The 16,128-nt window shown below is 45.1% G+C and overlaps 1 protein-coding gene across 6 annotated transcripts in view; it reads right to left on the reverse strand.

Annotated features, from left to right (window-relative positions):
• CACNA1C (calcium voltage-gated channel subunit alpha1 C) overlaps positions 1 to 16,128 on the reverse strand; it is a 780,229-nt gene that overhangs the window by 290,265 nt on the left and 473,836 nt on the right. For all 6 annotated transcript variants that reach the window (XM_073621582.1, XM_073621580.1, XM_073621584.1 and 3 more), the window contains exons 10-11: positions 13,101 to 13,191; positions 3,158 to 3,184 (exon numbers count right to left, since the gene is read on the reverse strand). In XM_073621582.1, the coding sequence (XP_073477683.1) occupies positions 3,158 to 3,184; positions 13,101 to 13,191 (118 nt within the window). The remainder of the gene's footprint in view (positions 1 to 3,157; positions 3,185 to 13,100; positions 13,192 to 16,128) is intronic.

Genomic DNA, 16,128 nt, shown 5'->3' on the forward strand with positions numbered 1-16,128 from the left:
AGCTTTTATGGCAGATGCAGCAAGTGCTGACTCACGTTGACGAACCTGTTTCTGCACAGGATGAGCTTGGTGGGAGGAATGCGTCTGTCCAGCAGCCGGATAAGGGTACGGGAGATGAAGCAGCTGGCTCATCTCCCCAGCGCAGTTCAAAAACCAGGGAGGAGAGGAAGCTGTACTCACTACCCAGCCAAAGATCCCCAAAAGCATGGATTTCATTTACTTTTCATCGGAGGATGTAATATCTACTGAGCTTCCTGAAGTGCTGGCATTGGGGCAGAGCATTGCCAACCTCTGACCAGCACCTTTAGTGGCTCCCAGGATCCAGGGAGAAGAGATGGTGATCCTCTATCCCCCGCCACCAGCTCCAGAAATGGGGATTTAATAGACTTTTCTGCTGAGGAAGAACAACCCAGCGAACTGCCAGCAGAAGAGCTGGCATCAGGACAGAACATCACTGAGCTCTGCCCAGCACCAACAGCAGCTTCAGCCTCCCTGAGAGAAGAAGCAGCCGGCCTTTCTCCCACTCAACTGACAGGGACATTCGATTTCATGCCAGCATCATCTGTGGAGTTACAACAAACTTCTCCAGCCGAAGCATTAGCCGCAGGACAGAGTGCTGCCCAGCTCTGCGCAGCCTTGTCTGCAAACTCAGCAGAAGTGCTGGCATCAGGACAGAGGGCGATAGACCTCTGCCCCACACCGGCAGCAGTACTGGGGGACCAGGGAGAGAAATTGGTCATTCATCTCTAAACAGCAGACCCACACTCCCCAGCAGCTGTACAAGGACCAGAGAGGGTAGGAGGCTGTCCACACTCCCCAGCGGCAGTCTGAGATGAAGGGAGGGGAGGAAGCCATTCCCCCTCCCCAGTGGCAGATCCACAGTCTGGGAGTGGGGAGGGAGGCCGGCTTCCTTCAACAGTTAGCTGGAGCAAATGATGTGGGGTCCCCAGCAGAAGCACTGGCATCAGGGCAGAGTGCTACAAACCTCTGCCCAGCACCAACAACAACTCCAGTGTTCCAGGGAGCCAAGGCAGGTGACCCCTCTCCCCAGAGACATGTTGATTTAGTGAAGCTCCTACTCCCAGCTGAAGCGCTGGCAACAAGGCAGAGTGCCGCTGGCCTCTGTCTAGCACCTACAGTGTCTCCACAGCTTCAGGGAGCCAGGGCATTCCGCCCCTTTCCCCAGCAGCAGACTGAGCCCCCAAACGGTAAAGACCACCCAGCTGAAGTGCTGACAACAGGGCAGAACTTCGCTGACCTCATGTGTCTTCATGGTTCCAGGGAGCTGGGGCAGTTGGCCCACCATCCCCAGCAGCAGACTGAGCCCTGGAATGGTAAAAAAACACCCAGCTGAAGGGCTGGCAGCCAGACAGAGATTCCACAACCTTTGTGCCACACCTACTGATAACAACCCTATCCTGCGGTCAAGAATGGAAATCATGTTGACCACCTATGTGGGTTCACTCTGCCCAACTAACACAGGTCCAGACAAGGTGGAGGTCTGGGACCTTGTTAGTTTACTTTTGATGGGGAGAAATGGGACAGACCCAACCGGGACATGGGCTTTTGGAGGGGACTAGGGGCTTGCCTCCTACCAACTAATTATGGCCCAGCAGATCATTCTCTAATGCTGGATAACTACGTAATGGACGCTGACAGCGAGGCTTGAATTACCTTTCTGAATAAGGACAATAAAGCTTCCCTTCTGGTGTGGATGGAAAGATATAATATTAATCCTGTACAGGTTAATGGTCAGAGGGAATATGGAAGCCCTACTGCAGACTGGGTTGGAGAGGCTTCTTCACTTGGAACAAAAATATTTATCAACAATCTCCCTCAAATCTATAAACATAAATCAATTCCACTTGATCAGACTGCTGGAACATTGTTTGTCTTCTGATGACTTGTCTAGTGGACAGAATACACAAGTTTGTGTTTCTCCTATTGTGTGCCTCCTAGGTGTGAATTCCTATTGTTAACTTAGTTAATTGAGTCACCTATTGTTTCTGTCTGTTGACTAATTTAGCTAACTCTTGGAGCTTCTAAAGATGGGATCAGCCTTGTGTCAACTTTAGCTTGTTATTTCAACCATTGTGTGATGTTTTGGGTCAATATTTGGTTTTACTGTTCATGTGGTACCAGACCTACTTTTGAAGTTTATAAAACCCTGTATTTCTGTTCAATAAATGGTCATTCCTTTGGTTTTACCTCAGCATCTTGTCTGTGTATGATGCTTGGGGTAAAAGGGCTTCTATTAGCTCTCGGCCTGCTGGAACAGTTTGAAGGGGAGGAGGCACTATTTGGTAGAAGAACCTAAGCGGGGTGCGAAGCATTCTGTCACAGTAGGGGTTAGTGCAAATGACTTATTATTCAGTTTTCAGTGAGGATAATCTCTGTAGCAAAACATCACTTTTAGTTGCAAAATTTAATGTGCTGAAGACATTAGCACCAAGGGTCCAAGGACATTGTACAAAAGCAAAAGCAAGGCTAGTATAAGCACTAACTTAGCTAACAGAAAGTTGACATTATTTAATCATATGTTTTGGAGATAAACATAAAAAAATACCACCATGAAAGCTAAACATGTTACAAATTAAAAGCAACCTAAAAAATTTTCATTTTGCCTCTTCCTCCCAAAACGACAGAAGTTCTTGACAAACCTATAGACTTAATATTAATTCACCTCCAAAAATGGTAAAGCTTGTCAACCAGTGTTACCACTTACTTTTAAATTAACAAAAAGCCCTTGATTAAAGATGGCTAATCCATAGGCCACATCCATACAAGGACCACTTTCACCTTCTTTACACAGACACACCTACCACACCAAAGCACAGTCCATGTTTTGGGTTGCTCTGTGATACGAAGAAGCATCTGTCAATACTGAATCCAGCATTACAGGCCATTCTAGGATTGGTCAGTGCGGTCGCCTATCTCCGACTGAATGCAGTGTGCCAGGCTGTGCTGTGATTGGATAGAGTACCTGCCTTTCACCCTGTGTGTGAACAGATTCTATTCTGTGCAGTGATTGGGCCTTGCAGCTATTGGTCTTTGACTGTGTGAGTGAATTTAGCATGCCTGACTGCTACGTGATTGGACGGAGCAGCTGTCATTTAAAAGAGCATCATTGGCTGCAGCTTTTCAGCAGTATTCTTACCTAAATTTAGACTTGGAAATTCTGTGCCTGAAAGACATAAAGAAGAAAAATAGAAAATAATGCTGAGTCACAGCTGCCATTATTCCTGACAATTACTGCTTTCTCCAAGCACCGCCGCCGCCTGCATCCTTCACGGCAGCGGCGGTAACGTGAGATGATGGCGACAGCGGGAGGTGAGCAGAGGGTTTTACACACGCTGTATGCTGCAGGCACGTGGCTACTATGGCATACATTACTGTTATAGTGTATCCATGCATTGTGCGCTATCCCGTGGTGCTGCGGTGGCACTACAAGTCCCAGGGTGCCCCAAGAGAACCTGTAATTCTACAGTATACACAGATCTGCAGAGGAGGAGGGTAGGGTAGATACAGCAGTGTATGGGTCTTACATATAATTAAATATTACTTTTTCAATTCCACCTGCAAACAAAAATTCTAATTTGCAATCATACCAATGGTACTTTGTAGACAATGCGGTTCTCATTCCCTTGCTCCAGTAATCAGCTCAGAAACAAAGTTGCAGGTATCCTCAGCACTCTCTTTAGGTTTATCGCAGTGACTGTTTTATCTCCGATGAGACACCACAGCCATGGGGGGTGCTGGAGACAATCATGTGATCACAAAGACGGACTGTCCCGCATAGTGTTCCCCTTCAACAAGAGCTCTAGAATGGCCTATGTCAAAATCTAGAGAGCTGAAGCAGGAAAGAATCTGCAATAAAGCTTGCTAAATTAATTATAGTGTATCCAAATAGTTTTTTTTTCTCACTGAAATATAAATTTAATTTAAAGGCATACTGTACTTGGTATTCCTCCCTAGCTTGTTACCATGGCAGCTGTAGCAGAATAGCCTGTGGAAGAGTTTGTATATCAGATTCCACAGTTGTTCAGCATCTTAGAACTTAAACTTTTCCATAAGTTAAAGGAGAACTAAAGTCATATTTCGTACATTAAGTATTAATAAAGAGCATTAAAGTAGAACTATGGGCTAATTTTATTATTTTGGATAGAGTTAGGCTGGGTTCACACTGGTGCGACACGACAGCTGTCCTACTTTGGATCCGACTTTGCCCTGCGACTTGGGGCCGGCATGGGTCCGGCTTTCAATGAACAGGGATCCGACTTGGATCCCCGCCAATGCCAGGCACTGTGTTTGGTATGAATCTTGAGGGGGAACTCCGCGCCAAATTTTTAATTAAAAAACGGCATGGGTTCCCCCTCCAGGAGCATACCAGGCCCTTGGGTATGGTATGGACATTAAGGGGCACCCCCTAACGCCGAAAAAACGGCGTGGGGGTCCCCCCAAATCCATACCAGACCCTTATCTGAGCACGCAGCCCGGCCGATCAGGAATGGGGTGGGGACGAGCGAGCGGCCCTCTCCTCCTGAACCGTACCAGGCCGCATGCCCTCAACATGGGGGGGTGGGTGCTTTGGGGCAGGGGGGGCCCTGCAGGCCCCCCCACCCCAAAGCACCTTGTCCCCATGTTGATGAGGACAAGGGCCCTTTCCCGACAACCCTGGCCGTCGGTTGTTGGGGTCTGCGGGCGAGGGGCTTATCAGAATCCGGGAGCCCCCTTTAATAAGGTGGCCCCCAGATCCCGGCCCCCCACCCTATGTGAATGAGTATGAGGTACCCCTATCCATTCACCTAGGGAAAAAAGTGTCAATAAAAAAACACAGTACACAGGTTTTTAAAGTAATTTATTAGGCAGCTCCAGGGGTCTTCTTCCGACTCCGGGTTTCTCTCCGGCGTCTTCTCCCGGTGTCTGGATCTTCTGCCGGCTCCTCCGCTATCTTCTGCCGCTCTTTTGCTAGCGGTGGCCCAGACATCTGGATCGTCTTCTTCCCTCTTCTCTTCCAGAGATGTTGACATGACGCTCTCTCTGGCTGTAATGCTGTCTGTGCGCTCTGCTATGACTTATATAGGCGGTGACCCCGCCCCCTAAGACATGAGACTGCGCCGTCATAAGTGGGCGTGGTCATCGGGTGATGTTGACCACGCCCCCTTATGAAGGCACAGTCCCAGCATGCCCCGGGACTGTGACCTCATAAGGGGGCGGGGTCACCGCCTATATAAGTCCATTGCGGATCGCTCAGAGAGCATTCCAGCTGGAGAGAGCATCGTGTCAACATCTCTGGAAGAGAAGAGGGAAGAAGACAAGAAGGCAGAAGGCAGAAGTCCGGGCCACCGCTAGCAAAAGAGCCGCAGAAGATAGCAGAGGAGCCGGCAGAAGATCAGGACACCGGGAGGAGATGCCGGAGAGACCCCCGAAGTCGGAAGAAGACCCCGGAGTCGGAAGAAGACTCCAGAGCTGCCTAATAAATTACTTTAAAAACCTGTGTACTGTGTTTTTTCATTGACACTTTTTTCCCTAGGTGAATGGGTAGGGGTACGATGTACCCCATACTCATTCACAAAGGGTGGGGGGCCGGGATCTGGGGGCCCCCTTATTAAAGGGGGCTCCCGGATTCTGATAAGCCCCCCGCCCGCAGACCCCGACAACCAACGGCCAGGGGGGTTCCCCTTAAGGTCCATACCAGACCCAAGGGCCTGGTATGCTCTTGGAGGGGGGAACCCATGCCGTTTTTTAATTTAAAATTTGGCGCGGAGTTCCCCCTCAAGATCATCAGAGCACAAGTCGCATGCCGAGGTCGGATCATGCAAGACGGCGATCCGACTTTGATCCGACTTCAATGATAGTCAATGGGCTGAAGTAGGATCAAAGTCGGACCAAAGTAGTACAGGGAGCATTTCTAAAGTCGGAACGACTTGTGTCGGACCAGTTAGGACGGCTCCCATAGGGAAACATTGAATTTCACATGTCATGCGACATGAGCTCCCAATGTCGGAGTGTTTGTCGGACCAGTGTGAACCCAGCCTAAGAGAGGGTTATATCACCTTTTCAGTTTTTCTGCCACCTGTGTCCCATTGGGAAGATCTTCCTTCACTACCTATCCCATAGCCAAAACAGAATGTGAGGGAAAGTGAGGTAAACCCTGGTTGTCACCAGGGTCACAAGAACTAGTGTCTCCTCTCTGGTAACAACCCAAAATTTGGGATTTTCTTTCACTTTCACTCTTGGTGATAACAGTCACCGGGACAAATAGAAAGGGTGGATCCCCCATAAGGAACACAGATATAAAAAACAGACAGGTGTTCTAATCCCTCTCCAACCATCTAAAATATAAAAAACAAAAATGCTTTTTGTTATACTTGAATCACTGATTCAAAATTCTGTATTAGTATTGTTAATAGTCTTTCTCACTTTAAAATATGTCTGTAGTTGCACCTTCTGTTCTTTCCATTTCTTCATAATAGCCAGCAGTGGGAGTGAAATATCAGCTTCCTGCTGATTGCAACAGTGAAGGAACACATCCCTAAGCCAGTGTTTCTCAACTCCAGTCCTCAAGGCGCCCCAGCAGGTCATGTTTTTAGGCTTTCCATTATTTTGCACAGATGATTTGATCAGTTTCACTGCCTTAGTAATTACCACAGCCGTTTCTTCAAAGGGAAACCCAGAAACATGACCTGTAGGGGCACCTCGAGGACTGGAGTTGAGAAACACTGCCCTAGGCACCCTTTACATGTGCATGTTCCAGAGACAGAGCTGGACACTGGATAGTGTAGCCTTTAGCTATGGAGTCTGCCTATCAGTTGCTGCTTAATTACATTATCAAACCTGCTTCTGGAACAGTGATCAAGCAACTGATCAGCACATCACAGCACCAAAAGTCTGCACCATCCAGTGGTAAGCAGAGAGGAACATTATCATCTAAATGCTGGGGATGTGTTCTTTCAGTCCAGATTATCACTCCTCATGACATACACTCTCTGCGCTCTGAAGCTGAATAGGTGTCTAGAAAGGGAAATATTGAGAGAGCAGAATGAATTGTACACAGAACCATAAAGGAAATATATGCAGATGGGAATGTCTAGAACAAATCTATGGTATTTATGGGAACTAAATTGACACAAGAAACAATTAAGTATTGGAGTTGTCACCAGACCCGGAATAGAGGAGAAATATTCCAATGGGGCCAGCTGTTCTAAACAGTTGTTTAAGGAGGGTCTTCCCCCCACTTTGGAGAGATATCACATCAGAGAGAAGAGAGTGCCGAGAAATCTTCCTAATGGGGCACGGAGAGCAATAAGTTGATAGGGGTTTTAACCCTTTTCTTCTCTATTCAAAACAACATAAAAACATTTTGGCTATACATATACTTTAAAATAGAACTATAGGCAAAACTTTTTTTATCATTTGGGATAGAGCAAGGAAGGGTTATAACCCCCGTCAGGGTTCTTTTTTCTTCTTAGTTTGCCATTTGTGTCCCATTGTGTAGATTTAGAGAGGGAGAATCTCCTTAATGGGGGGCACAGACAGCAATAAAATCTGACAAGGGTTTTATTCCCTCAGCACTCTATCCAAAACTAAAACAAAAGTTTTGACGCTAGTTATACTTTAAGACTGAATATTCTGGATCCTTTATACACCCAACTCTGTATGATTTAAGCTACTTCCAGCTACCATATTGTCAGGGCTGTGCTCAGCTCTTCCTTCTCTGAGGTGGCCGCTCAGCTGTCGGCTAATTGCCAGCTCCTATCTCTCCACAGTGAGTCACCTGTTGATGATATCCTGCTCATCAGTCCTGCCTACTTAAGCTGTCCAGCCCAGATTATCTTTGCCTTCGCCTTGGTCACATCTCTAGAGACGCTCTCCTGTGTTCCTGTTGCTTGGCTGACATTCCTTCTGACTCCAGATCCTGCTTGCTGTTCTACCACACTCATCTCTGGCTCCCTGACGTTTTGGCTTGTCTGACTATCCATTCCGGTTCCTGAACCCTGGCTATGTTTTGACTACGTTTACTCTGTTTACCTTTTTTTATTATTATTAAACAAGTGAGATTTAACTGTACTTCTGTCTCAGTCTGATTCTTGGTTTCTGACACATATACAATTTGGGCAGATAAAATAAAAATAATGTTGACCTTCTTACCTAGTTGATTCAGTATCTAAATTCCTGCAACCATGAAGAACAGCACACAACTTTTACAGTGTGAAAGAAAGCTTGTGTAGAGCAATGTAAACACAAAGGACACAAAAGGAAGCATCCACAAAGACTTTCACACTGGATACCCTCTGACAGCTAATGGTAAGCGAGCTCTTGAAAGCACACACAGCTAAAGGGGTCCTGATTCAATGTAACTGCTGGAAGGTGACATAGGGGCTTAATGTAACCAAAGAAAGCCAGTACAATCTGGACTCTTGATTGTAGGGTGAACACAGAGAAAATGTAAACAGTTATATCTGCAGATGTGCCTTTATTGTCTAGATGCATTAAAGATGAACTTTGGGAACTATACTATAGTCTGTATCAACATCCATACCTCTGGAATGTCAGATAAGCAACAATCCTTTGTGTAAAAATACATTTTCTAGGGGTTCACATAGCTCTTCAAGTCACAGAGGTACAGAATTTAGAAATCTGCCTGCGTGGCTTCCCATCACTGCTGGCAGGTCTTAATTATAAGAAAAAGTATGTCATTAAATAATGTATAAAGCTCTGCATCCTAACATTTTTGAGCCATAAAACAATATATGAAGCCCTGCATCCTTTTCTAGCAAGTCTGAGACATAAAATAATTTATGATGTCGTGCATCCCTTGCCATCCTGAGAATGAGCTGTACATGACACCTTTGGCCACTAGATGGTGCTGTTCACATAGCAAACATAAGATTGACAGCACCAATAGAAATAGCTAGTGCAACAGAGATGCTGAGGATACCAGAACTTGTTTCTCTTCCTTGCTCTCTTGAGAGCTGCAGTCATAAAACAAAAAATGATTATTGTGGTTGTAACATTTGCTTTTTTTCATCTGCTTTTTCAGTATAAAAAAAGGTTTTAAAAAAATGCACCTATTTTTTAGCAGTCGTGCAATTACAAATTGCACTTTTGGCTAAATCTGGAGTTTCTTTTGAATAACATTAGTTTTTTTTTTAAATGTCCATCTCCTTTACTGGTATGGAAAGCAGGGTTTATCTGGCATAGAGGGTGGAGTTTATTATTATACGCCTTACATGTTATATAGTTTTAAAGTAGAACTATAGGCAAAACTTTTTGCTGATGCCACCATGGCAGAATACTAACGATAGGCTCCGTCTCTCTTCCACTCCCTCAGGACCAGTGAATAGCATAGATTAAAGGCCTAGTTAGGCCCCACCCCATTCTTCTTTTTTTTCTCATACCTCCACGCACCAGTGAAGGGTAAGCAGTACTATGTACCTCTGCCTCCGTGCAGCATCCGGCTGGGTTGAGCCTCTCCCAGTGCGAAGTCCCAGCGCTCGGGCCACTAAATTGCGCTAAACAGCCTGGAAACCCCTTCTGTGGGTCTTGATGGGGTCCTGCAGTGTTTCCTCTTTAGGAACTAAATCTGCCAGTAAGTAAGTGTCTGTGGGCTGAGGCTTGGGGGGGGGAAGCTAATTCATTAAATTCACTCCTTTGGTCCCTTGTATCTTCTTCTTAGAGCAACGCTACCGTCCCAGCAAAAGTCCTGCAGCGCCTGTGGTGCAATACCTATGCCCAGTAGGCTGGTGAGTAAAGACTGCCTGGAGGAGTTCGCAGTTGACAGGTAACACTCAAATATCATTGTTATTGAAGAGGGTGGCGTGAGATTTTATGATGTACTTTTTTTCAATTATCTCGGCCAGGCAGACCCCTCCTAGTTGCCGGTCACAAGATGAGCATCCTGGCACCTCGGTTGGTGGCGTTAACCCACTTAGTTCCGCTACTCTGACGGGTGGACAGCCTGCGGCTAGCGTCTGGTTGTAGATCTGAAGGCGTTAAACTTTTTTATCCCCTTAGAGATCTTCAAAATGGAGTCCATTAAACCAGCGCAGCCAGATGGCAAAATGCTATTTTTGGATCTTCATGATGACTAAACATCCCAAAATATTTCTTTCTTTTATAATTGGTAAGCTTGCGATCGGCTAGACACATTTCCATTTAGCAGTCTGCCTTTTGGCCTATGCAGGTCTCCAAGACTTTTCAAAAGGGTTCTCGGTGCAGTGGTAGCTCCACTCACAGAACAAGTTCTCCGGGCGCGCCACTATCTGGACAACATTATTCTTCTATCCAGAGGTCTGAAACAATTGCTGATGCACCAAGAGATTCTCATAAACACCCTGTGGGGATATGGCTGGTTTATTAACTCTTTCTAACGTAAAGAAGGAATGCTGAAGACAGTAATCTCCACTTTGACCATTTCTCAGTGTCTCAATCTTTGGAGCACAATGTCGTCATACCAATAATCCCTTGGGCGCTCTGACTTTGACAGTTTGAGCTGGGATTCTTAGCACAATAGAGGAAACAAAGTCTGGCACAGTTATCAACTGTCACTCAGTATGAGTAGGTGTATACGGTGGTGGCTGAAGACGGTGAATCTGTCGCCCCGTTAGAACCATTATACTATATCACAATTACTATTCATCTCGGCAAAGATAGCCTGGAAGGCACACTGCGAGAAACTGTCGGTTCAGTCCAATGGGAGATTCCCATCCATTGCTTCTCACAGCAATTTCAAACTTAGGAGGATGTCTGAATCAGTTCCGCAAACAAAGGCAGAGGGGACGAATGCCTTGATTTTCTCCATGGATCTGCAATCTAGCCTATACATTTTCCAACAACATTTCTCGTAACGAGATTCCTCTTAAGGCTCTCGAGAGTGAACATGGTAGTCATATCCATTCCTCCATTTTGACAATGAGGGCCTTGAGTTTTCATGGCCATTCATCTCATGAGACAGAAGCCAATTCCCCTTTGCACATACGCAGGCCGTGGCTGCAAACAGGAAGACTGATAGGGGAAGCTTGAGAACCTAGCCTGTTCCAGGATGATCTCTACCTTGTGGAGAGTGAGAAGGCACTTTACTAACAACATCTATGCCAAAATCTGGAACAAGTTTGCGTTATTTCTCAGCAGGGCGAGATATTGACACTACTGCACCTCCGGTGACAGCTGTTCTGGACTTCTTGTAGACCAGATTAGACATGAGCCTTAGCCTATATTCCTTGAGATTGCAAGTGTCGACTAGGTTGGCAATAACAATGCTTGAATGTGCCGGAAATCCTTTTGTTTGTACAAATTTTGAAGACAGGAGGTTTCGACCACCACAAAGGAGGATCTTTCCCAGTGGAATCTATCGGTGTTGCTGGATTTCAAATTAGTTTGACCATTTGCTCCAACAGAACATTGTTCAGTTTGTGACATTATCTACTAGGCAGTATGTATCGCAAGATCTTCAAGCAGAAGGATGTTTAAGATTCAAGCTCCAAGAGCTTCAGAAAAAAGATATTATTTTCTTTCCAGAAGGAGTAGACTTGTGTCTGATAGATCATCTTGTATCAAGGGTAGCAACAACCCTCCATCTAACAGTCATCTGGGCATTGCCTAACTTCCCAGAGGATCACTCAGGAGAGTCACACAAATTGGACATGTACAGAATTCGAAGTCCCTATCCACAATTGCCCTTTTCAGATCACGTAATAAGCCTTTCATCTTTCCAGCTGGAATTTGTCAGGGAAAAGAGGTTACCTCCTGGACTTAGTAGGTTTGGTCGTGCATATCGGGCGAGGGGTTGTGAACCTCCTTCAGCACTGGATACATACTCTCCCAGAGCAGTTTCGGTCTCATGGGCTGCCCATTGAAAGGCATCCATGGAATCCATCTGCAGGGAAGTATCATGGTCACCCCAGGATACCTTTTCAAGCGGTACGGAGTAGATCTGGGGTATCTTGCCATTAGTGGAATGCAGAGGAAGGACTGTTCCGTCTTCTGTCCCATTCTAATTAAAAATTGATTTGACAAGTAGAACAGACCCTGTCAGCTAGTTATTTATCACTAGTATGCTGGCAAGGTGGCATCAGGAAAAGGGAAAACTGCATCAAATACTTACCGTAATTTTCCATTCCTGACGCCAAACCATGGCAGCATACAGATCCACCCTTGTAAGTTTCGGTATGTAGCTAATTACTAAGAATGGGTTGGGGCCTAACTAGGCCTTTAATATATGCTATTCACTGGTCCTTAGGGAGTGGAAGAGAGACAGAGCCTATCACTAGTATGCTGCCATGGTTTGGCGTCAGGAAAGGAAAATTACGGTAAGTATTTGATAAAATTTTCCGTTTTGTTTTTTTTTTCATTTTGGATAGAGCAAGGGAGAGCTATAACCCCAGTAAGGTTTATTTTTACCATCTTTGTCCCATTGCAGAGATTTCCCTTCACTTCCTGTCCTAAAGCCAAACAGGACGTGAGTAGAAATCCCTGCAACTATAGGGAATCCCTTGGGGACCCCCAGGTAACCAGAACTAGTGTCCCCATTGGAGGATTTCCCCTCTATTACTTTTTTGGGGACAACCCAAAATTTGTGATATTCTTTTACTTTCACTTTCAATGATAATGGTAAACAGGACAAATAGAGAGGGGGGATCTCCCTAACAAAGACACAGACAGCAATAAAAACTGACAGGGGTTCTAATCCCTCTCTACTCTATACAAAACTTAAAAAAAATTTGCCTTTAGTTATACTGTTATTATAAATTAACCAAAACAAAAGGCCTATCTGCCCCACTCTCCTCCAGTACAGTGCCACATTTTCTCCAACATTACAGTTGTCCTGGTTATGCAGTAACACTGCCACAGCTTTTAATGCATGCTTTATAGACTGAACCGTATGCAAGCCCTGCAGAGCTGGGTTCAGCCAGATATACCTATGCACTGTGTGTTCCCATATAGAAAGGCAAAAGTGCATCCGTAATGAGTGAACCATGCAAATGGAATAAGAAACAAACTATTGGTAGAAAATATTAATAGCATTAGGCTAGTCACATTTGTAAACACACACACCAATTTGAAAAAAGACATTGAAAAATATGCACAATAATACTCACGCCAACCGAACTCCGCAGCCTTCTTCATCCACATCGCCACTGCCTACATTGTCAGTGTTCACAGACTCTGTCTCACTGGTTGGCATACTCACTGAAAAGAAGAGAGGTCCAATATAAATACATCACCAGGATAAAAAAGGAAATTTAAATATATTTTTATATATATATATACAGTGGGGCAAAAAAGTATTTAGTCAGCCACCAATTGTGTCCCACTTAAAAAGATGAGAGACAAAATGTGGAAACAAATCCAGACAACCACATTGTCTGATTTTTGAAAGAATTTATTTGCAAATTATGGTGGAAAATAAATATTTGGTCACCTACAAACAAGCAAGATTTCTGGCTCTCGCAGACCTGTATCTTCTTCTTTAAGAGACTCCTTTGTCCTCCACTCATTACCTGTATTAATGGCACCTGTTTGAACTTGTTATCAGTATAAAAGACACCTGTTCACAACCTCAGTCACACTTCAAACTCCACTATGGTGAAGACCAAAGGGCTGTTGAAGGACACCAGAAACAAAATTGTAGACCTGCATCAGGCTGGGAGGACTGAATCTGCAATAGGCAAGCAGCTTGGTGTGAAGAAATCAACTGTGGGAGCAATAATTAGAAAATGGAAGGCATACAAGACCACTGATAATCTCCCTCGATCTGGGGCTCCAAGCAAGATCTCACCCCGTGGGGTCAAAATGATCACAAGAACGGTGAGCAAAAATCTCAGAACCACATGGGGGGACCTAGTGAATGACCTACAGAGAGCTGGGACCAACGTAACAAAGGCTACCATCAGTAACACCCTACGCCGCCAGGAACTCAGGATCCTGCAGTGCCAGATGTGTCCCCCTGCTTAAGCCAGTACATGTCCGGGCCCGTCTGAGGTTTGCTAGAGAGCATTTGGATGATCCAGAAAAGGATTGGGAGAATGTCATATGGTCAGATGAAACCAAAGAAGAACTGTTTGGTAGAAACACAACTCGTCGTGTTTGGAGGAGAGAGAATGCTGAGTTGCAACCAAAGAACACCATACCTACTGTGAAGCATGGGAGTGGAAACATCATGCTTTGGGGCGGTTTCTCTGCAAAGGGAACAGGACGACTGATCCATGTACATAAAAGAATGAATGGGGCCATGTATCGTGAGATTTTGAGTGCAAACCTCCTCCCATCAGCAAGGGCATTAAAGATGAAACGTGGCTGGGTCTTTCAGAATGACAATGATCCCAAACACACTGCCCAGGCAATGAAGGAGTGGCTTCGTAAGAAGCATTTCAAGGTCCTGGAGTGGCCTAGCCTGTCTCCAGATCTCAACCCCATAGAAAACCTTTGGAGGGAGTTGTCTGTGTTGCCCAGCGACAGCCCCAAAACATCACTGCTCTAGAGGAGATCTGCATGGAGGAATGGGCCATCATACCAGCAACAGTGTGTGACAACCTTGTGAAGATTTACAGAAAACGTTTGACCTCTATCATTGCCAACAAAGGATATAAGTATTGAGATGAACTTTTGATATTGAAAAAATACCTATTTTCCACCATAATTTGCAAATAAATTCTACACACAGGATTTTTCACAGAAAATGTTGTTGTTTCTTCAAATTGATTTTAGGATTAGGACATGTTGTCAGTGTAGATGCAAAGAGTGCATAGAGGAGTTCTCCTTTAAATATACAGACTGGTCTCCTCATGCCCCATTTAAAATATTATAAGACAGACAGGACTTTTGTTTTACATTTTTATATAGTTACAGTATTAGAATGTCTGAACTAAAACCTACAGTGGGGACAGAAAGTATTTAGACCCCCTTAAATTTTTCACTCTTTGTTATATTGCAGCCATTTGCTTAAATCATTTAAGTTCATTTTTTTTCCTCATCAATGTACACACAGCACCCCGTATTGACAGAAAAACACAGAATTGTTGACATTTTTGCAGATTTATTAAAAAAGAAAAACTGAAATATCACATGGGCCTAAGTATTCAGACCCTTTGCTCAGTATTTAGTAGAAGCACCCTTTTGATCTAATAAAGCCATGAGTCTTTTTGGGAAAGATGCAACAAGTTTTTCACACCTGGATTTGGGAATCCTCTGCCATTCCTCCTTGCAGATCCTCTCCAGTTCTGTCAGGTTGGATGGTAAACGTTGGTGGACAACCATTTTTAGGTCTCTCCAGAGATGCTCAATTGGGTTTAAGTCAGGGCTCTGGCTGGGCCATTCAAGAACAGTCACGGAGTTGTTGTGAAGCCCCTCCTTCGTTATTTTAGCTGTGTGCTTAGGGTCATTGTCTTGTTGGAAGGTAAACCTTCGGCCCAGTCCGAGGTCCTGAGAACTCTGGAGAAGGTTTTCATCCAGGATATCCCTGCACTTGGCCGTATTCATCTTTCCCCCGATTGCAACCAGTCGTCCTGTCCCTGCAGCTGAAAAACACCCCCACAGCACGATGCTGCCACCACCATGCTTCACTGTTGGGACTGTATTGGACAGGTGATGAGCAGTGCCTGGTTTTCTCCACACATACCGCTTAGAATAAAGGCCAGCAAGTTCTAGCTTGGTCTCATCAGACCAAAGAATCTTATTTCTCACCATCTTGGAGTCCTTCAGGTGTTTTTTTTAGCAAACTCCATGCAGGCTTTCATGTGTCTTGCACTGAGGAGAGGCTTCCATCGGGCTACTCTGCCATAAAGCCCCAACTGGTGGAGGGCTGCAGTGATGGTTGACTTTCTACAACTTTCTCCCATCTCCCAACTGCATCTCTGGAGCTCAGCCACAGTGATATTTGGGTTCTTCTTCACCTCTCTCCCCCAATAGCTCAGTTTGGCCGGACGGCCAGCTCTAGGAAGGGTTCTGGTCGTCCCAAACATCTTTCATTTAAGGATTATGGAGGCCACTGTGCTCTTAGGAACCTTAAGTGCAGCAGAAATTTTTTTGTAACCTTGGCCAGATCTGTGCCTTGCCACAATTCTGTCTCTGAGCTCTTCAGGCAGTTTGTTTGACCTCATGATTTTCATTTGCTCTGACATGCACTGT

The sequence above is a fragment of the Aquarana catesbeiana genome, linkage group LG03 (assembly GCF_042186555.1).
Source record: "Aquarana catesbeiana isolate 2022-GZ linkage group LG03, ASM4218655v1, whole genome shotgun sequence".
NCBI lineage: Eukaryota > Metazoa > Chordata > Amphibia > Anura > Ranidae > Aquarana > Aquarana catesbeiana.